This window comes from Tiliqua scincoides, chromosome 8 (assembly GCF_035046505.1).
Source record: "Tiliqua scincoides isolate rTilSci1 chromosome 8, rTilSci1.hap2, whole genome shotgun sequence".
Classification (NCBI taxonomy): Eukaryota; Metazoa; Chordata; class Lepidosauria; order Squamata; family Scincidae; genus Tiliqua; species Tiliqua scincoides.
The window spans coordinates 17,101,357-17,123,730 of record NC_089828.1 but is presented as its reverse complement, the minus strand read 5'-3'; the positions used below and the strand labels follow the sequence as shown (position 1 = coordinate 17,123,730).

The window sequence follows — 22,374 nt, the reverse complement described above, 5'->3', positions numbered from 1 at the left end:
ATGTGCAGTATGCCTATGAGCTTCATGATTGTTGTGTAAGGTGAGATATATAAATGCCCTATTTTCAAACTTCCAGTAATCAGTATGTTTCAGGTAATATATGTGCCACATTTAATCTCTCTTTCTAGTGCAGGGGCACCATAATAATTTTGAGGGATTCACATCCCTCTTCACATCCTCTACTTAAAAGGGAGAGCTATATAAATATTCCATTTATTTTTTCTAGTTATCAGGCACCGCAAGCTATGGAAATGCCCTAATCACTGCAATACCCCTTGCACGAGCCATTGAGGCCTCAGAGGTTTTCTGAATTAATAAAAATAATCTCTCCCTCTCAGTCTCAATTGAGGCCATTTTCAGCTTTTAATTCTTAATTTATGAAAAACAAAAACCAATGTATTTCCAACCTGAAGCACAGAAAGGAGTATTTTGCTTACCTTGTACATAGACAGCATATTCACACATTCCTTGGCTTTCTTGAAGTTGCTCTTTTATAGAAATCTAAACCACAACAGCAAGGAGACAACGCTTTAATAACGCTTAGTTTTCTATTTTGGACTGGGTACGGACTGTGGATAACCACACAACAACTGTACCCTTTAAATATGAGACTACATTATATCTGAATCTAATGTGATCCTGACAAACCTGGAGGATAATACACATTTATGCCACAGGAGTAGCCAAGCCATGTTTCCACAACAGGTTTCTTTGAAGTTAGAAAACTGGTCTGGGAGACAGCACATGTCTTGCCCAAGGCCAATCAGGACATTCAATGGCTGATGATGAGGAATTTAAGTGTGGGCTTCTCCATGTTTTTCAAATCATTCACACACTGCATGGGCTAACCAATGCCTACACATGCCTTGCCTTAACTTGTGTTAATGCTATCTTTCCATTTCCGCAGGCATCACACTAGTAAATAAAAGGACCACCCCAAGAACATGATACCCACTGTAGGGATGGTGGCCTATAACTCCACATCCATCCCTACCTACTTGCGGGTCACTTCTTAGCACTCACAAAGCTAGTCCAACACATTCAGCAAGGAAATTCTGCCTCCCCAATTCCTGAAGAAAATGGTGTTGCCTAAAAAGTCAATGCTTCCATACACACATATCTGAAAGCATCTCTGTATCTTTTTACAGATGGAGAATAAACAAATTGTGCTGAGACTGCACATTTATGCAAGAAGCAACAGAATGAACTAGTAAAACTAATGACTGGCTACATTTATTAGACTGACAAGTCAGGGCAAAAAGGTAGTTATGCAGCTGTTCCAAAGGATGCCTCAGATAATTTTAACATGCTGCTATTCTCTGGTCACATGTTGTAAAGAAACAAGTACCACGTCCCCAGGAAAAAGGCCTTTGGACCACACAGAGCATGCACCTAGAGCACACAGTTGAGGGTCAAGCTAGACATGACATCAGGAGATCTGTAACCAGATCAAGTGGTTTCTTCCCAGAGGTAAAAGGAAACCCCTTCCAGAGAGCCATGCACCCAGTCTGATTTAGATACCATCCACTCACATAGCTGTCTTTACATTTGGAAAAGAAATGGGAGATCCAATCACTGCTTCCTTGACGTCACGTTGAGCCACAGAAAAGGTATTGTAGCACTCCTACCTTACACGAATCATAATCCTTGCGAATGTAGTGCAGGTAGATCAGCCAGTTCTTTCTCTCCAGAATGGGCAGTTCTGGCACTGTGCAAAAGGTTGACAGAATGAACAGACATCCAGTTGGTTTGTGTGCATGCTTTTTGTTTATTATAATTATAATTATAATTATTAACAACAGTATTTTTTTTAAAGCTCCTAGGCTTCAGCCAGAGAGAACAAACAGTACATAAATTACATCTGGAATCACTGCATTAGGCAATGCTTGCTCTAGTTGCTCCAGTGCAACAGGCAGAAGGATATGGCAGCACCGAAGGGGAAAAGATCATATGAGGCACCAGAGAATGTTATGGAACCATTAATGCTGGCAACCACAGTGACAGATGGCTGCCACCATCTCACTCCACTTGAGGCCTTCCCTGGGGTACTTGGCTGGCTGTTGCTATACAGATCTTTGAACTGAGTCAGCATGGTAAATCTTAACCTCTTAATATGTACTTATTGACTTCCTTGTCATTTTAAACTCTGAGAAACACCAAGCTATAATAATCAATAGGAAGGAGTTGCCAGCAGTAAATTCTGCAGGAGCTTTGTTTTTCTTGGTCATCTTCATACCTCCTGCAGAGTTTTAAAAACACACTGCTGTTCCCATCATAAAGGACATGAGTTGCAGCACGTCAAATTCCTTTCAGCTGCTGCTGAAATAATGCTAACAAAAATAAGGTAACCATAGCAACTGATGGTAAACTCTAGTTTTTTAAGCCAATATTATGACAGTAAAAAATAGCAAAAATAAGGCAAAAGATTGCTGAAGCAACAGTGCAGACATGATAGTGAAGCACTGAATCTACCGTGTGCAACATAGCACCCCAACTGTCAAATGGAAGCAGACACGTGGGCTAACATTTAATAGCTTCAGCACGGGGAAGGTAGTGAAGAAAGCCACTTGCTGTTAGGATGACAAAAGCTACACAAAAAGAATAGTCAGTGTCTAAGCATACATTTCTCCAAGTCCAACAGAAAACTATGGCACAACCCCACAGGTGATGCCAGAGTGTCCAGAGACCTTAACCACGGGCCCGGTTTTAGGCCCATGTGTGTATACCACCACCACTTGCTGTTTCTCCCCTGCCACTTATTGGGGCTGGGAAGGAAAGGAAGTGAAGGGAAGGACGGCCCACTCTGTCACCACCCTACTGCCTACAGGGGCTGGGGCAAGAGTGGGGCAGCTAAAGGAAATAAAGCTGACCTCCCCAGCAGGTTGATGCCACCCCACTGCTGCTTACCTGGGCTGAGGCAACAGCAGGGCAGTGACAATATAACTGGCTGGTGGACTTTCCTCCATCCCATCTACATTGACTTATGGGGGAGGGTGGAAAGAGGAAGTGATCCAGAAGGCACAACTTTCTCCCTCCTTGACCCAGATATTAACTGCACTCTCTTAAAACAAGTGAGATTGGGGAAAGGAAAAGAGGTAAACACCCCTCCATACAACCCCATGATTCCTTGTCTATTTTGAAAAATTGGAATACGCTTCACATAGTGAGCAACAATTTTCCAAGTCCTACAATTGCCTGTATAAGCTTCCTCTCCTTCAGTCCACCCCCCCCCCACCCCAGCCAGGGGAGGACCTAGGTCAGAAAGCTCTCTGCTCATAATGCTGCTTATTCCATTTCAACATCACTTCTGAGTGTTTCCAACAAGTGTTACAACTGTATGCACAGGGAAATGAATCTGCAGAAACATTCACACCTGAGCACATGAGCCCTGGGAAAAATCCAGCAGATTAATAGATAGGATGGTGGCAGAGGGATATCCTATGCACAGCCTGTAAGCCACAACTGAAAATTCCAATCCTTAAAAATGGCAGATTCACACAGCAACTGTTTGCTTTCCCACTGGTAACAAAAGCTGCTCCAGATGCAACTTTTTGCTTTCATTGACTTGTCTGCCGAAAAGTTGGGTGGAAATAAATCTTAATGTTTCCATTGCATTGCACCTTCAGAGTGATCCAGGCCACTGGGGATTAGAAATGATCTTACAAAGAAGCAGCGGGACCAAGGGCAAAAAATGACTCAAAAGGAATTACAAACAGCAGAAGAGCCAAGAGTCAGGTGTTTGGCACATCAAAGGCACTATACTGGAGTGAATTTGTTTTACTGCCGTCATTTCTACTCACCAAGGAGAGGCAGTGAATTAGAATTTACGTGTGGGCCCTAGGGGGCTTTCTACATTCACTTTGCAAAGAGGTGTTTTAAAATCCCTTTGCCACAAGGTAAGATGGCTTTTATAAGAGATTCTGCTTTTCACCTGGATCCCATAAGATTAGATCACAGCCACAGTAGGATGAGCAAAGGGGTTCTTTGAAGTGGTTACACCAAAGATCAACAAAAATATTGCCCATGATCCACAAACATACACCATCACAAACACCAAGAATCATCACAGATGCACATACACTGAGTAATCAGAAACAGTTTTCTACATTACACACACTCGGTACAAACACAGGCACATGTTCAGAAAGACACACAGCAAAAAGACACTGCAGAGACACACAGCAGAAAGCCTTGAAGTCTTGAAGCACCCCAAGCCACAGCTATTGTCTTGTTGCTAACGCACTTTGCTCCTTTTGCTCACTTTTGCAAACAGCCCACTGGAATCAACTTTAAATCAAACAGTAAACCTGTATAGCTCAGAGTTATTTACAGTCAGCTGGGTTTAATAAAACCCATCATATACAATTCTGATGCTTGCAACAGAGCTATAATTCATCTCACTATCCTGTATTAATAGTCTCCATACACCAGGGGGTGGCTTGAAAGGGAAAAAAAAAAAAACAATAAGCAGCAGGTTTAACAAAGTGCACATTCTTGACTCTAGATCTCCTCCTACTGGACATTGGGCTCTATGACACTATTATTCTTCAAGAATATTTAAACAGAATAATGGGGAACAACGCTGGAATTCTGTCACTAATTTGTAGTCTGCTGAACAATGTATTTTGGTTGCTGACAGATGCTAAGGGTACCACCTGCATATTAAATAAGGCTGAACAATTTACAAGACCTCTTTGGATTCCAGTCTTCACCAAACACTAAAATTTCATCAGGATATTGGAAAAAAATACCAGATTGTTTCTCAATAGCTAGGCTCCAGCCCACAAAAATATTTGGCCAGAAAATATTTTATTTTAAAATATATGAAAAGTACATAATTAACTACCAGCAAAACACCACCTATAATTGCTCCTCAGTTAAAATTTATCTATGCAATTCAAAACACAGCTTATGATATGCAAAAAATCAGACCAAACACACATACTGTGTAACTAAATCCTCCATCACCTTCTCTCTAGTCAATAGAATATTAGTATACTATATTATATTATAATATAATAAAATATTTAACAAAATATAAAAGAAAAATCAAGCTAAAACTGAGGTGGCTCCTGGAGCCACAGGAAGATCCAATCTGATGCCTTAGAGCAGGGGTCTCCAAACCCCGGTCCAGGGGCCAGATGCGGCCCGCAGCAAGCCTCTTTCCGGCCCGCGGCCAACCTCTTGTCCCCTGAAAGCCTCTGGCCCACTCAACTGAATATGACCAGAACTGTGCTCTGATTATGTCTGGAGGGTGTTCTGAGGGCCAGAGAGGTTGAATGATGAGCCCATTCATTCATTTATTCACTCATCTAAGTTCCATCTCTAATTTATTTATTTAAATTTTATATTTCAATTGTTTTTCCGGCCCTCCAAACCACACCCTCCAAACCATCCGGCCCTCCAAACCATCAAACCATATATTTGATGCGGCCCTCTGGCCAAAAAGTTTGGAGACTGCTGGCTTAGAGGGAAGACCAGTTGGGGGAATTATGGGAGCCCCTCCCCTCAAGAAGACTTGGATAACTGACCTGCCTGTCTGAGAGAAGGAGCTACCCCATTCATAGGACTGACCCTGCCATAGCACCACTGGAGAACCCTGTAACTAAATCTTCCATCTCCCTCTCTCTCTCTATTCAACAAAATATTAGAATTAAAATCTGTAGAGCACAATCTCATGCACGTTTACTCAGACATAAGTCCCAATGATTTCAATGGGACTTACTCCCCAGTAAGTATGCACATGACTGGTTTCTTCATCTGGTTCATGTCTGATATAACCACTTCCTGACTGTTGGTGGTTATTTATTATTCTCCATAAATTTTCAATGAGGTAAACAGATTCTATGCGCATTCCTTATTACCTAAATTTTCCAAATCAAATTTTATAGGAAGAGGCCATAGCTCCGTGATTGTACACATGCTTTGTGTCACTGATATTTAGTATTGACAATACGAAGTTAAATTGCCCAATAGTCTGACTCTGCAAAAGGCAGCTTTCCAGGTGAACTATTTTAATTTGTTCAACTTCAAGGTGTTCCAGGCAGCCACACACTTAGATTTACAGGATGACTGTAAGCACATAGACCAGAAATGTGTTTACAGTAATAGAAATGAATACATAGTCCTTATACACACAACCACTTGTTAGTGCTATTGTTAAACGATTAACAGTGGGGCTGTAAAGCACATTTGCAAATACTAGTGAGCATTTGGGGTTGCACCAGCCCAAAGGCCTGCAGGTACTGCATCCAGAAGTAGCCAGCACAGGTAAAGTTTCGCTGGGTGGCACAGGGGCTGGGAGAGGGAGGTAGAAGGGCATTTTGGAGGCAGAGAGGGGGTGTTTGTAGACAGGAGAGGGCAGAACAGCGGGTGGATCAAGCCCAAGAGTGGGGCAGGATCAGTGGACAGGCCTCTGCCTTATCCTAATGCCTTTCCTGGCCCACCCAGCATTACACTGGGCTTGTTGGACTTGCCCCAGTTATATAGCTGACACAGATTTGGGAAACCCCATAGGGGTGGCTGGGGCTTTACTGGGGTAAGGGAAAATATATCCCTTGCCCTGAGGAGACCTCCAGCTGTCTCCTAATCTGTGCTGGATACAGCGCATGCCATGCGGCACGGCTGTGCCAGTGCAGGTTAGGATTAGACTGTAAAAATCAGAAACCCTTGGTGATCTACTACAAGCCCACTCAAAGATCTACCAGTAGATTCAGATCTAACTGTTTCCACCTAGTTGCCACCTTAGTTTACAATATCAATTATAAAGAACCAAGGATATGATCCAGTCAAGTATATTTAGGGATCCACTGTTTTCAAAGGGTGAGAGTTACGCACTTGTTTAAAATTCTCCCACTGCAACAAATGGGATGGAAAGTACTTGTTTTGTTGATCATACTCCAAGAGTCATACAAAGTAGCATCTATAGTTCGCCTTCCGACAGAACAAAGACTCTTCCTCCAGGGCATGGAAACTGTGGATGCTAGCCATTGTACCTTGCAGTTCAATCCTCAACAATTGTATTTAGAAGCAAGGCCCACTAGAGATTAACATGTTTATTGTGACATAAGCTAGAGAAATGATTTTCAACCTTTTTAATCTCATGGCACACTGATATGGCTTGAAAATGCTCAATGCACACCATCCGTTTTTTCTGACAATTGACAAGGCACACTGTGCTGCCAGTGGAAGGCTCACATCCCCCAATGCCCCTACTAATAAATTATCCTCTCCTAATTTCCTGGGGTACATCTATGAACTATTCATGGCACACCAATGTGCCACAGCACACTAGTTGAAAATGGATGAGCTAGAGTATGTTTCTGATGTTACATACATGTTACTTAGATGCAGCTTAAGCCACACTTGGCCATTGTGCCTCGGTGCTGTAAGTAATATGCACAAATCTTGCTGGCTGTGGGAGGAACTGGTAATGACAATGCCAGGAATGGATGAAAAAAGCAATATTCCACATGAATAGTACCTCTCTTTTGTGTTTATCCAGCAAGAAATTCAATCTATTTCCAGCTCAAATACAGCATAGAAAGTTTAACATCTTCCACTATTCTGTGGGCATTTCAACAAAAGAGGATCCAAATTATGAATTCAATTTAGAGTTCTCCTACCTGGCAGTAAAAAAAAGTCTGTGATGTATCTGGCTAAAAGCCTGGCTTGAACACCAGAATGACTCAGGCAGGTATTCTTTTCCATGAACCCATCAACCATGGCTCAACTAACAAAAGACCAAATTGCTATTGCAAATCACACTTTCCAGACAAAAAGGAAATAAACTGGAGACACGTTCCATAAGATCAATAGTATGAACCAAGAAAAAAAAAATGCCTTAACCAGTACAGTACTTTCAGAACTATAAAATAATTTGATTGGAATGCTTGGGGAGAGGATATTGTACAGACTGGAGCTAGTCATTTTTAATTCAAACCCAGGAAAGCCTTTGAGAAAAAATCCAATTCATTTAAAATGGAGCAGCAAGATTAAAATCTTATCATAGCAGAAGGATATTAACCTCATGCCATTCAAGGCGCAGTGCTCCTTTTACTGTGATGCTGTTTGGGTGGGTGAGTGGCTGGGAGACAACAGGGTGTCTTATAGATTTTGATGCAGCAACAAAGGAAACTGGGCTCCAGAGAAATTCTTCCCTGGAGGATAAAGAAAACAGCACAGGAAAACTTCAATTGTTAATACATCAGTTCTTGAATAATGGCTGGCATTCAGCAATGCTCTGAAAGGTTTACTTCCTAGTAGTGTGTTGAACTCAGAAGGGATTTCCAGGTTCAAGATTGTCTGTAAAATTAGCTCATCATTCTCCTCAGTATAAAAAGGTTTCTAAAGGGGAGATACCCTTTGTACTTCTTATGTTACTCCCCCCACCCCCGGCTATTGTTCACCCCTCCTCTTTTACTATTGGAGCCGATGACCTTTTCAGAAAGGAATGTAAAATTCATTTTGAACTGCTGTACCCATTTACCACAGATTGCTTGCTAACTTCTTGGAAGGCCAAAAACATCTGAGACCTAGGTTGCAATCTGATCCACACTTACTTGAAAGTAAGCGCCACTTACTATAATGGATCTTATTTCTGAGCAGACGTGTATCGGATTACACTGAAAATTACAGAAGAAAGAAGTTGTAGAACAGACTGTACCTCATTAGCATGCAGGTGAGGCATCATGCTTTCTGGAAAGGGGCTTTTAAAAAAGATGTGAAGACTCAAAAAATTAGAATCTATCACCTTTACCCTGAAGTGGCACAATTTATTATACCATCTCACTCTCCTGCTTATGTAGGACAAGGCTTGATACAACGTACAACTTCTTGCTACAGGAGGTAAGAGGTATCTTACAACTTTCCCTTCCCTCTTCCCCAAGTGATTTGTACATGTAAGAGTTCAAAGGTTCATAAGAACATAAGAACAACCCCACTGTATCAGGCCATAGGCCCATCTAGTCCAGCTTCCTGTATCTCACAGCGGCCCACCAAATGCCCCAGGGAGCACACCAGATAACAAGAGACCTGCATCCTGGTGCCCTCCCTTGCACTGGCATTCTGACATAGCCCATTTCTAAAGTCAGGAGGTCGCATATACACATCATGGCTTGTAACCCGTAATAGATTTTTCCTCCAGAAACTTGTCCAATCCCCTTTTAAAGGCATCCAGGCCAGATGTCGTCACCACATCCTGTGCAATTTAGCAGTATTTGGAAACAACAAGAAAAATAAACCATGAAAAAATTAGACGATATAAAATGATAAAGGGCTCAAAGACTACAACTTCAACAGGGCCAAATGTGTTTCAAAAAAAGCAATAAATGACAGTGGTGCATACATAATCGAATACAGCAGTGGTTCTTACACAGTTAGCACCAGGACCCACTTTTTAGAATGAGAATCAATCAGGACCCACCAGAAATGATGTCATTACCAGAAGTGACATCATCAAGCAGGACCATTTGTGACAAACCTAGGCTGCAATCCTACCCACACTTACCCCCGAGTAAGTCCCGCTTACTATCATTGTTAAAAGATGATACATAGTAACTTGTTAGAAGTACAGGTTTGTAACATTTCCCCAAATGCAGTCACATACCATGGTAGCATCAAGTCTAATATATTAAAAATAAAAAATTTAAATGAATGGAGACCCACCTGAAATTGGCTCGTGACCTACAGTGAGTCCCAACCCACAGTTTGAGAAACACTGTATTCAGTATATTACTATACTAAATACAGTATGCAATTTGCAATTTACAGTATTAAATTTGCAAATTTATAACAGTATGCAATTTGCATGTTAAGAACCACAAAACAGCAAGCCTTAGCAAATGGCAATAGAGTGGAGACAGGATATAGGTCAATGACATAGCATATGCTTTGAATGTAGAAGGTCCCAAGTTCAACCCAAGACACCTCCTGGTAGGGTGGAAAATGACCTCTGTCTGAAACCCCACAGAGCAAATGCTAGCCAAGACAGACAATATAAAGCTAAACAAACCAATGGTCTGATGCAGTGCAGGGCAGCTTCCTATGTTTCTGGTACTCAAATCTATCTCTGAATCAGTTGCATGCATTTCTTCATCCAGATATTAAATATTTTCATACATATGCTGTTCTTAGGTGTCAACTTCTCTCCTGGAATTGTACCATAAGAAGCAGCTCTCAATCCTGAGGCAATCTTATACGAGACACACCCAACAGGAGATGAAAATACTGCTGCTGTCCAGCTTTCATGGCATTTAAAAATTGCTTCCATGCAATTAAGCACCAAAGCTTTATATAAGTTTGTTCCTTTCGAATTTTTGGCCACCAATGCCTACCACAATCATGTGTGAGCAGACAGGCTAGTAACTTTCATGACTTTTTTTTTTTTTTGCAAGATTTTCAAAGTGTACTGGATACGTAATTTTTTCACTACTCCGGTAAGGCTGCACAGAGTTGCAAAGGCAGGATTAGACATCCCATTCCATCTGGTTTAAATTATTTAAAAGTGAGGAAGTTTATTTTCAACTCTGAACTGCCTGTGCATTACTCACAGAGGAAATTCCAGTAAGAAGGCTTAACTCAATTGCTCTTGGCCCATTTCCGAAAGTGAGTGAACAGTTTACAAGTGAGGTGCTATACTTCCAAAGTACCAGATGCTGTTCACCTTTATTCATGTGATATAGAAAAACAAAAAGATGTGAAACAGGCTACAGGCCTCTGCAAACCTATCTCAGTGGGAGCACAGATAGGCAGTATGGCATGTCCTTTTCCCAACTCATAGGCATGGAGAAATGGAAACGGGAAGGGACCTGTTAGATTAAGTTGCTTCAAAAGCTATTCAGCAGCTACATTAACATTTCTGCCCAGCCCAAATGGGTGTACATGTTTGATCCCTGTTGCACATATGCAACATTGGGCAGAAACAGCTTAAAGACAGATCTATCTTTTTATATAGTGCTTTGCCTATAAAGTAATACTACATTTATGTGCCAATACAAACCTTTTCTTGAGCGAACTTTTGGAGGTTCTGTGGTCACTGGGAAAAACGCAACCTGAAACAAAATTAAGTAGCATTTAAAGTATGTTAGAATTAAAGGAGTCACCCTACCATTACGGAGCGTTTGAAATGAAATGCACTCAGCCAGGTACTAATAATTTTGTTCTGAAGTTTAGTCCAAAAATACAATTGTCCCTTAAAACATGAACCATGTTATCTAAGGCCTATTTTCACTAAAAGGGAAAACATATACCCAGCCTGTACCGTACAGGGGACATTTGCATGACAGAATGCTAATTCAGTTAAAAAAGAAATCTCTGCAAACAGAAAACTACGAGAGATGACTAGCCTAGACACCTTCTCAGCATGCTAGTTGTCTATATGCAGGGGTATACAAGCATGTTGAGGAGGAGTATGTGTGTGTGTGTAGAGGAACAATCAAAAATGTGAGGCCTCACTGCAGCAGGAAATGGTATATTTCAGACACACGTTTACCACTTTATTGAGAACTATATTCGTCTATAGATTTAATCAGCACATCCACGTTTATTACATTTTCAGACACAGAAAATTCTCCTTGGAAAGGAGAATGTTGGGCTTGCTGTCAAACTCCTGTCAGGTTGACTAAAACCGTATTAGAATAACCATTATATCGACTGCAGTAGCTCTCTAATGCTTGAGAGATGTTAACCCAAGCAATGGGAGGATCTCTTATAGCTCACAGAAGGGGGGGGGGTCTCTCTCCTTAAGTTTACTGTTTGGTTTCTTAAAAGCAGAGTCTCCAAATCATTGTGTCTGATGAGAAAGGCATTTAATTCATGCAGCTTTTCAGTGAACTCACATTTTGAAAGGATTTCTGTCAGGGCTGACCATCCTTATTTCAGAGTATTGCCTTTGCAATATTAGATGTGCAACAATGGCTATGAAAACCATGAAGGAATAGCCCCAAAAGGCTGCCTCGTACAGTATCATTTGGCATGGGATGTGAAGAGTGTGTCTTGACAGCTTCTGGCACAGATAACCACAAAGAACACTTACTAATTCTAAGCCTTGCAGTGGAAAACTTTATTATTATCTGGGAGAAACTGAACCATAAGGGAAAAACGTTTGCCCACCCCTGGCATACTGCATCTGGCCATGGAGTTTCCATTTAGCTATCATGAACCTATTCTCCCGAAATTAGTCCAATCTTCTTTCAAAAATCAACTCACTGCATGGTCCTCATATCTTGTGACACTGAGCCCGATACATTAATAGTGTTTGGATCAAACAGCATTGCATGTTGTACATCCTGAATCTATTGCCAATCAACACTGTGACACAGACACACAAATTATGAAAAAAGGAAGAAAGTGCTTCTTTAGTAAACTTTCCCCACACTATGCATAATTTTAGAAACCTAGTTACCTCCTTTTCCTACACTAAAAAGCCCCAGACACTTTAGCCTTAACTCAGGGAATGTGTGCCATTATTATTCTGGTTATTCTTATTATTCAGATTATTCTGGTTGCTCTTTTCTGCACCTTTTTTGCAGTTCAACAAAGTGACTGCATCGTCAACAACTGATCAGATACGGGTTATGCTCTACTGACAGCCAAGGAGACTGAATGCCACTTCAACCCAGCTGACTATATTACATCTATTGTTAGCAACAGAATTAGATTAATTCCAATTACTTACAGCCTGCTGTTACTGAGGTTATTGACACTGACAATATCTAGGACTTTTAGAATGTAACAGTTGACACCTGCTGTCCAGTTGCTAAAATTCTGACCAGAGAATCACCTGTAAATGAACAACTGGAAATATTTTGACTTTTCTGTTGTGGACTGTAGTTCACATACATGTGTTTGAATACACACATGCATTTCAACAGCACTACTAGGTGACCTCCCCTCCTTTTTGACAAATGCTGCTGCCTGGCTTTGCTTGCCAATAAAACCTGAAGACTTGGGAAAGAGAGTGTGCCAAGGGGCTGCTTTAAACTTTACCAACCAGACAGTTCAGCTCTTGTGCAGGGCACTGTAGGTTGAATAGTTGGTTGAAACATGGCATTTGGAGGGAGGGGGATACCTCAGCACAAAGTATCAATCAATTGGTACCTGTTATATCAGCATATAAGTAATGTGCATACATTTCAAAACATTCATGACTGCTACCCAGGAGGTGGAAAAAACACATTCTCGGGGGGGGGGGGGGAATATATATTATGGTATGAATCATGGGAAAATGTGACACTCCAGAAACTAAAGCGTTGCCCAGTTGTTCCATTTGATGCAGACATCTTCCTTCAAGGAAACTGTAGGCCTGTCATGGAATAAAAGGTCTCTGAAGGCCCTCTGAAACACAACCACCATCTGTGGCAATAAACAGATATTCCAATCTGGCAATAAAGATCCTTAAACATTGCCTGGCAGTTTGTAACAAACATTAGCAAGCTTTATCAAATTATTTGGAGAATGGTTGAAAGATTGGAAAAGATTTTCAATTCAGTGATACTGTCAACAATGGCAATTTAATTTTTGGCCTAGTCAGAGAAGATCTCTCCTCCTTTACTTTTAGGGTAAGGTAAGGTGACCTTGGAGATGAACATGTAATTGGATGAAACTGACATCAGCCAGAAACAAAGCTGGACTACTTTGGATGTCATAGTAGTACAGGAAAGTTTCTTTCTAGGGAAGAGAGCTTTTTGTTGTACCCCAACACATAATAGGGTGCAATCCTAACCCGTTATGTCAGTGCTTTCCAGCACTGGCATAGAGATGCCAAGGGGACATGTGCTGCATCCTGCAGTTGGGTGTCACTTATGGAGGCCTCCTCAAAGTAAGGGAATGCTTGTTCCCATACCTCAGAGCTGCATTGCCCTTATGGAAAGCACTGACATAAGGGGTTAGGATTGCGTCCTTAGAATATAGCTCAATACTTCATGACTTTGGGAACAGAAGCATTAAAAAAAATTAATGACATTGGACCAGTTGAATTGCTGAAAAGTTGCAAACACTCAGGCAAATGTGATCAGACAGAGCAGAGCTCTGAAAGCAGGAGCTTAGGCAAAATACCAAGTTAAACTATGGTCTACTCACTTCAGTTCAGAAAGAAACTTTTTACATTAAAGTGTCCAGCCTTTTAGACTCACTGCTTTTAAACACGGCTGTCTGCAACTGGTAGCAGTGAATAATGTAAAACAAAGACACAGATAGCCAAAAAAAAAAAAAAAGTTTTATTTAAAAATGTCTCCAGTCTTTACCTCTCTTAATACTGACTTTAGAGAAAAGCCTCTCAAAGCAATTTACATACAATTAAAAACAAAACCAGGTTTCAGATTGCAGGTACAGTAGTTCTTAAAGGTGCAGGAGGCCCAATACAATAGCCCCCAAGAAAATGGCCATCAGGAAAAATTGGGCAGCAGATGACAGTTACATGGAATGTAATTTCTTCTCCATTGGGTTGTGGAAATAAGAGCAGTCACTGACTGCTATTTTTTCATCCCCTTGACAAGTGGGAGAGAGAATGGAACAAAATGGTAATACTGTAGTCCTCATCCCACCCCAGGTGTTCTGCCAGTTACTGGTTTCTGAGGCAGACCTATGCAGATAGCCCCCAGGAATATGTATAAACAAACATATGCTGGACCACAGACCTTGAACTGTGTCAGATCAAGATGACATTTTGATGAAATATCTAATGTACAATCATACCAAAATCAAGATGTCATGACTTTCCCATTGTTTCATCAAATATAGTCAAACAGAATTCAACTACCTATCAGCACGAAGCTTGTAATCCTTTTGCCAAATGTGTTTCTGCTGGGCTGAAACCATTATTACAAGAGCAATTAAAGATCCCAGAATACGCCCATTAAAAAAACCAGACTCCAGCTGAATTCCTTTGCTGTGGCTGTTAAAAAGTTTAGCATCAATGAGTCATGTCTACCAAAGAGAAGTACTGTAGTGGATTTTTTTTTAATCTGATATTCCAACAGGCTTCCATAACAAGGTAGACAGAACTTTTAAAATTTCAGAAATCTGCTTCCAGTGATTTTCTAAATTTTCAATACCAATAGTCCAATTCTATCATGGGCCTACAGCAGCAGATCTTATGACCTGCTGCCACAGACCCCATTGCAGAGGTGCAAAAACCATGTCACCATGGCATGCTTCGGAGCTGCCAATGCAAACAGCCTGAAGCCCTGCATACACACACTAGAACCACCTGGATGCTCTGTAAGTGCAAGTAAGATGGCAGAGGGGGCAGTTTGTGAGAGGACTGGGGAGGGGACTGGGCCAGGGGCATGCTGAGCATGGGCCAGGAGCAGATCTTGGCTGTAACAGCAGCACCAATACCCTATGGCCCCAGCCTAGGCCCAGCATGCTCCTCCCCCAAATCTACTACTTGGATCTACGCCAGCAAAAGGGCTGGTGTAGATCCAAGTAGTCCCAATGGGGACCAGGGAGCAGCAGAGTAGGTAAATATAAAAATTCTACACTTACCTCTCCACCCGCTGCCTGATCCCTAGCCAGGCCATAGCATGTAGTTGTGATTTACCTGCTTTAGATTAGCAGAAGCAAAACACTTTGGGGAAATATCAGAATTCTTATCCACACACATCTGAGAACATGTCTCTGCCCTCTCTCCCTCACTGCCATTATTCCTAAATCTGCCTCCAAGAACACTGGCTTGATGACACCTACTTCCTTCAAATCCTCCTATAAACCTGCCTTCAACCCAGCCCTATACACTAAACCGCACAATCCTATGGATGCCTAGAAGTAAGTTCCATTGTGTTCAGTGGGACTTACTCCTAGGAAATCAAGTATAGAATTCCAGCCACTGTAATTAAGCCTAAGTCCATGTAACAGAAGCACACATTCTTCCTGTCTACCACCTCCATTTCACTATCCCCATCACACCTTAGTCCCTACATTTTACATATGTGAGACTGAAATAATCATATATAATGGGAAACTGCACCTTCTACAGCAATCATCAGGACAAGAGGAAGATTATCCTCAATTCAATTATCCTTCAATTATCCTTCAATTATCCTTATATTATCCTTCAATTATCCTCATATTGACTGGGTCAATTTGTGTTCTGGTCACGATAAGGAAACCGGATTTCTTGACGTGCTAAATGACTGTGGCTTAGAGCAGCTAGTCACGGAGCCCACCAGAGGACAGGTGACTCTGGATTTAATATTGTGCGGTATGCAGGACCTGGTTAGAGATGTAAACGTTACTGAGCCATTGGGGAACAGTGATCCTGCTGCGATCCGTTTTGACCTGCACGTTGGGGGAAGAATACCAGGCAAATCTCTAACAAAAACCCTTGACTTCCGACGGGCGGACTTCCCTCAAATGAGGAGGCTGGTTAGAAGGAGGTTGAAAGGGAGGGTAAAAAGAGTCCAATCTCTCCAGAGTGCATGGAGGCTGCTTAAAACAACAGTAATAGAGGCCCAGCAGAGGTGTATACCGCAAAGAAAGAAGGGTTCCACTAAATCCAGGAGGGTGCCCGCATGGCTAGCCAGCCAAGTTAGAGAGGCTGTGAAGGGCAAGGAAGCTTCCTTCCGTAATGGAAGTCTTGCCCTAATGAGGAGAATAAAAAGGAACATAAACTGTGGCAAAAGAAATGTAAGAAGGTGATACGGGAGGCCAAGCGAGACTATGAGGAACGCATGGCCAGCAACATTAAGGGGAATAATAAAAGCTTCTTCAAATATGTTAGAAGCAGGAAACCCGCCAGAGAGCGGTTGGCCCTCTGGATGGTGAGGGAGGGAAAGGGGAGATAAAAGGAGACTTAGAGATGGCAGAGAAATTAAATGAGTTCTTTGCATCTGTCTTCACGGCAGAAGACCTCGGGCAGATACCGCTGCCTGAACGGCCCCTCCTGACCGAAGAGTTAAGTCAGATAGAGGTTAAAAGAGAAGATGTTTCAGACCTCATTGATAAATTAAAGATCAATAAGTCACCGGGCCCTGATGGCATCCAGCCAAGAGTTATTAAGGAATTGAAGAATGAAGTTGCAGATCTCTTGACTAAGGTATGCAACTTGTCCCTCAAAACGGCCATGGTGCCAGAAGATTGGCGGATAGCAAATGTCACGCCTATTTTTAAAAAGGGAAAGAGGGGGGACCTGGGAAACTATAGGCCGGTCAGCCTAACATCCATACCGGGTAAGATGGTGGAATGCCTCATTAAAGATAGGATCTCAAAACACATAGACGAACAGGCCTTGCTGAGGGAGAGTCAGCATGGCTTCTGTAAGGGTAAGTCTTGCCTCACAAACCTTATAGAATTCTTTGAAAAGGTCAACAGGCATGTGGATGCGGGAGAACCCGTGGACATTATATATCTGGACTTTCAGAAGGCGTTTGACACGGTCCCTCACCAAAGGCTACTGAAAAAACTCCACAGTCAGGGAATTAGAGGACAGGTCCTCTCATGGATTGAGAACTGGTTGGAGGCCAGGAAGCAGAGAGTGGGTGTCAATGGGCAATTTTCACAATGGAGAGAGGTGAAAAGCGGTGTGCCCCAAGGATCTGTCCTGGGACCAGTGCTTTTCAACCTCTTCATAAATGACCTGGAGACAGGGTTGAGCAGTGAAGTGGCTAAGTTTGCAGACGACACCAAACTTTTCCGAGTGGTAAAGACCAGAAGTGATTGTGAGGAGCTCCAGAAAGATCTCTCCAGACTGGCAGAATGGGCAGCAAAATGGCAGATGCGCTTCAATGTCAGTAAGTGTAAAGTCATGCACATTGGGGCAAAAAATCAAAACTTTAGATATAGGCTGATGGGTTCTGAGCTGTCTGTGACAGATTAGGAGAGAGATCTTGGGGTGGTGGTGGACAGGTCAATGAAAGTGTCGACCCAATGTGCGGCGGCAGTGAAGAAGGCCAATTCTATGCTTGGGATCATTAGGAAGGGTCTTGAGAACAAAACGACTAGTATTATAATGCCGTTGTACAAATCTATGGTAAGGCCACACCTGGAGTATTGTGTCCAGTTCTGGTCGCCGCATCTCAAAAAAGACATAGTGGAAATGGAAAAGGTGCAAAAGAGAGCGACTAAGATGATTACGGGGCTGGGGCACCTTCCATATGAGGAAAGGCTACGGCGTTTGGGCCTCTTCAGCCTAGAAAAGAGACGCCTGAGGGGGGACATGATTGAGACATACAAAATTATGCAGGGGATGGACAGAGTGGATAGGGAGATGCTCTTTACACTCTCACATAACACCAGAACCAGGGGACATCCACTAAAATTGAGTGTTGGGCGGGTTAGGACAGACAAAAGAAAATATTTCTTTACTCAGCATGTGGTCGGTCTGTGGAACTCCTTGCCACAGGATGTGGTGCTGCCGTCTAGCCTAGATGCCTTTAAAAGGGGATTGGACAAGTTTCTGGAGGAAAAATCCATTATGGGGTACAAGCCATGATGTGTATGCACAACCTCCTGATTTTAGAAATGGGTTATGTCAGAATGCCAGATGCAAGGGAGGGCACCAGGATGAGGTCTCTTGTTATCTGGTGTGCTCCCTGGGGCATTTGGTGGGCCGCTGTGAGATACAGGAAGCTGGACTAGATGGGCCTATGGCCTGATCCAGTGGGGCTGTTCTTATGTTCTTAAGATCAGCCTGCTTGCCTCCATCAGCCAGGGAAGGAAGCAACTGCAAGGAACTTATCTACCCCTCCCTGCCTGAAACAACACTGCTCCAATAACATAAGAGCCCTGCTGGATCAGGCCAAAGGTCCATCTAGTCCAGCTTCCTGGATCTCAGTGGCCCACCAGATGCCTCAGGGAGGCACACAAAGACACACAAGACAACAAGCTATCTTCCAGCTGTCTGGGGACTGGAGTAGTAAGTAAAAGCATGCTCTCTAGCTTCCGCAATTGGTCAAAGGACTCTTGGGTTGTATTGTACTGTTACTGTAAGCCATCTCAGACCCCAATTTGATTGAAAGGCAGAGTATAATTTAAAATATTTTAAAATAAATTTAAATATTTCCCTGTGATAGGCAATTTAATTTTAGCTAGGACTTGGCCTCAGAATCTATTTTCAGTGCCTTATTTAAGCAAGAACAAACTAAAAACTGAGGAATTCTGAAATAATAAACTTGTATCCGGTTGCATCAGTCTGGCCTGCAGGTTGGAGCCTTATATGACCGAGTGCTCCTCTTTACAAAGAATTCCCTATACACAGAAAATTAAATATCAGAGTCAGGAGTGCTCTGCTTTACCTCCAAGCTACTTTTTGATTGGTCATATCCTTTTTCATAAAGGAGCAACAGACTACAATTGGAGACCTATCTTCAAATTCCAGTTCATCTACAAGACTGAATGATCTTGGGTCACTCTGAGTATGCTAAAATTATTTTTATAAATGTTGATAATCAGTGTGGCATAATACCTAGAGCACTTGTTTAAATCCCAGCTCAGGCACAAATCTTATTAAATTACCTTAGCTAGGGGTCCCCAAACCCCAGCCTGGGGGCCATTTGCAGCCCTCAGGAACACCCAATCTGGCCCAAGGGAAGCCCCCAGGCTCCAATAAGCCTCTGGCCCTCTGGAGATTTGCTGGAGTCCGCGCTGGCCCAACGCAACTACTCTCAGTGCAAGGGTCAACTGTTGGACCTCTTGCACAAGCTGTGGGCCAAGGGCGCCCTCTGCTGCTTACTGTTTCATGTCTGTGAAGCAGCAGTGGCTGCAAAGGAAAGACCAGTCTTGCTTCGCGCAAGGTCTTTTATAGGTCTTGAGCTATCTTGAGATCTTCATTCATTCCTATAAATTTCATCTCTAACACAGTCATTTATGTAAATTTATTCAAATTTGAAATGTAAATTAATTCTTTTTTCCAGCCCCCAACACAGTGTCAGAGACATGATGTGGCCCTCCTTCCAAAAAGTTTGGACACCCCTGCCTTAACCTAATCATTAATCTACCTCATAGAATTGTTGTGACAATATGGGAGGGGAGACAATGTATGTCACTCTGAGGAAACATGGAATTAAAAAAATCTAATCAATTGAACTGACAAAGCTTACGCTACCATAAATTAGCTAGTCTTGTTTGTTCTGCTCTACCAGACTAATACGGTTGATCTAGTCCACCACTACAATCCTATCTTAAAGGTGCAACCATATTCCAGAATTGATTACTGCAGCGTTTCTCAACATTTATCCCCCACCATAGGACTTTGCATGGTCCACCTATTGGAAGTACCAGCCAAAGTAACTGGTGATAATGTCATTGCCAGCTAGTTTCAGATTCAGACACCAGACACAACATGACAAACACTGGTAAATAGTTCAGGCTGGAAGGGAGGGCTTTTACAAGCACACAAAAAGCACGCTGGAGCTCTGCCTGCCAAGTCAAGCCTCCTACTGCTGCTTGTTGTGTTGCATTGCTGGTCTTGCTGCTAAGTAGTGGGGGTCTGGGGATCCCACACATACCATCGGACATCACCTCAAGTACCACCAGTTGGGAAACACTGGATTAAGGGACTTGTCATTGTTGCATTTTAATTAATAGCGTTTCTTGGGTGCTTCAGCCATTACTGCTATGAAACAATTGCCTCAGAACCCAAGTACTACTGATTCTCAGACTTTTAAAAAGTTGCTTCAGTTGGAGAGCAGGCACCCAGTGACCAGGCTATAACTCTCTTTTTTGTGTCTCTTTTAGATCTGAGAGTGTCTTTGGGGCAAGGACTTGGCCCATAGTTTGACTCTATGTAAGCACCATAGGGTGACCAGATCCAAAGAGGGATCTCGACCTTTAACCATTGTATTGAACAGAGGTGTCCAAACTTTTTGGCAGGAGAGTCGCATCATCTTTCCGTCACTCGTTTGGGGGCTGGGGGAAAAATAATTTACATTTCAAACTTGAATAAATTTACATAAATGAATATATTAGAGATGGAACTTATATGAATGAATGAAGGTCTTGCAATAGCTCAAGGCCTATAAAAGGCCTTACACAAAGCAAGGTCAGCCTTTCCTTCACTGCCACTGCTGCATCACACATCTGAAACAGCAAGCAATGGAGGGAGCCTTCCTCCCGCAGCTCACACAAGAGGTCAAACAGTCACCCTCACACTGAGATCGGTTGTGTTGGGCCAGCATGGGCTGCAGCAAGTATGGAGAGGGCCAGAGGCTAATTGAAGACTGCAGACTCCCCACAGGCCGGGTTGGGAGTCCCCCAGGCAGTTTGGGGTTTGGGCAGCCCTGGTATAGAAGGTATTTTGTCTCTGCAGCTCCAGTCATCAGCAGGACCTGTCACTCTCATCAGTGCTTATGCACCAACTCTGTCTCCAGCAGAGGCCAAAGAGCCAGTGTTCATCCTCGGCGATTTCAATGCTAGAGTTGGTGCTGATAACAGTTCGTGGCCCACTTGCTTAGGTCAGTTCGGCACTGGGAAGATGAACGAAAATGGCCAATGCCTGCTAGAGTTTTGCTGTCATCATGGTCTCTGTGTCATCAACATGTTCTTCAACACGAAGCCCCAACATAGAGTCTCTTGGAGACACCCAAGATCAAAGCACTGGCACCAGCTCGACCTGATTCTCACCAGACGCTCCAGCCTTCCCAGCATCAAGATCACATGCAGTCATCAGAGTGCTGCCTGCAACACTGACCACTCCCTGGTGTGCAGCAGAGTGAAACTGCAAACAAAGCGACTGTATCACATGAAAAAGGAAGACCTTGCACTGATACCAGCAAGACCCAGGATCAGAGAAAAGTGGAGGAATTTGCATGAGTGCTTGAGGAATCTCTTCCAGGACCTGACGACGCAAATGCATCCAACAGATGGGAACATTTCAAGAATGCCGTTTACAACACCGCCTTGTCCATATTCGGCAAGAAGACCAACAAGGCGGCAGACTGGTTTGAAGCCCACTCTGAGGAGTTGACACCAGTCATTGAGGAAAAGAGGAGAGCTCAAGCAGCATACAAGGCCTGTCCCAGTGAGCGCAACCTACAGGTCCTCCGAGCTGCTCGCAGCAAAGTCCAGCAGGCTGCCAGGAGATGCGCTAACGATTACTGGCTCCAGCTCTGTTCCCAGATACAGATAGCAGCTGACATGGGCAACATCAAGGGGATGTATGATGGTATCAAGCAGGCCCTAGGTTCAACACAGAAGAAAATTGCCCCTCTGAAGTCTGCCACAGGCGAGGTCATCCAGGATCGGGCGCAGCAGATGGAACACTGGGTGCAGCACTACTCTGAGCTATATTCCACAGAAAATGTAGTCACCGAAGAAGCGCAGAACAACATTGAGTGCCTGCCTGTGCTGGAGGAGCTTGACAGTGAACCAACCATGTGAACCAAGAACTTCACATGGCCCTGGACTCCCTTGCCTTTGGCAAGGCACCTGGAAAAGACA

The 22,374-nt window shown here is 43.0% G+C and overlaps 1 protein-coding gene across 3 annotated transcripts in view; it reads right to left on the bottom strand.

Moving 5' to 3' along the window:
* Positions 1-22,374, bottom strand: part of BBS4 (Bardet-Biedl syndrome 4) — a 51,513-nt gene that overhangs the window by 25,504 nt on the left and 3,635 nt on the right. The window contains exons 2-4 of one of the 3 annotated variants that reach the window (XM_066635482.1): positions 11,000-11,051; positions 1,629-1,708; positions 438-501 (exon numbers count right to left, since the gene is read on the bottom strand). In XM_066635482.1, coding sequence (XP_066491579.1) covers positions 438-501; positions 1,629-1,708; positions 11,000-11,051 — 196 coding nt within the window. Of the gene's footprint in view, positions 1-437; positions 502-1,532; positions 1,590-1,628; positions 1,709-8,026; positions 8,098-10,999; positions 11,052-22,374 lie in introns of those variants that run through there. The other 2 variants (XM_066635483.1, XM_066635484.1) reach the window with 2 other exon arrangements.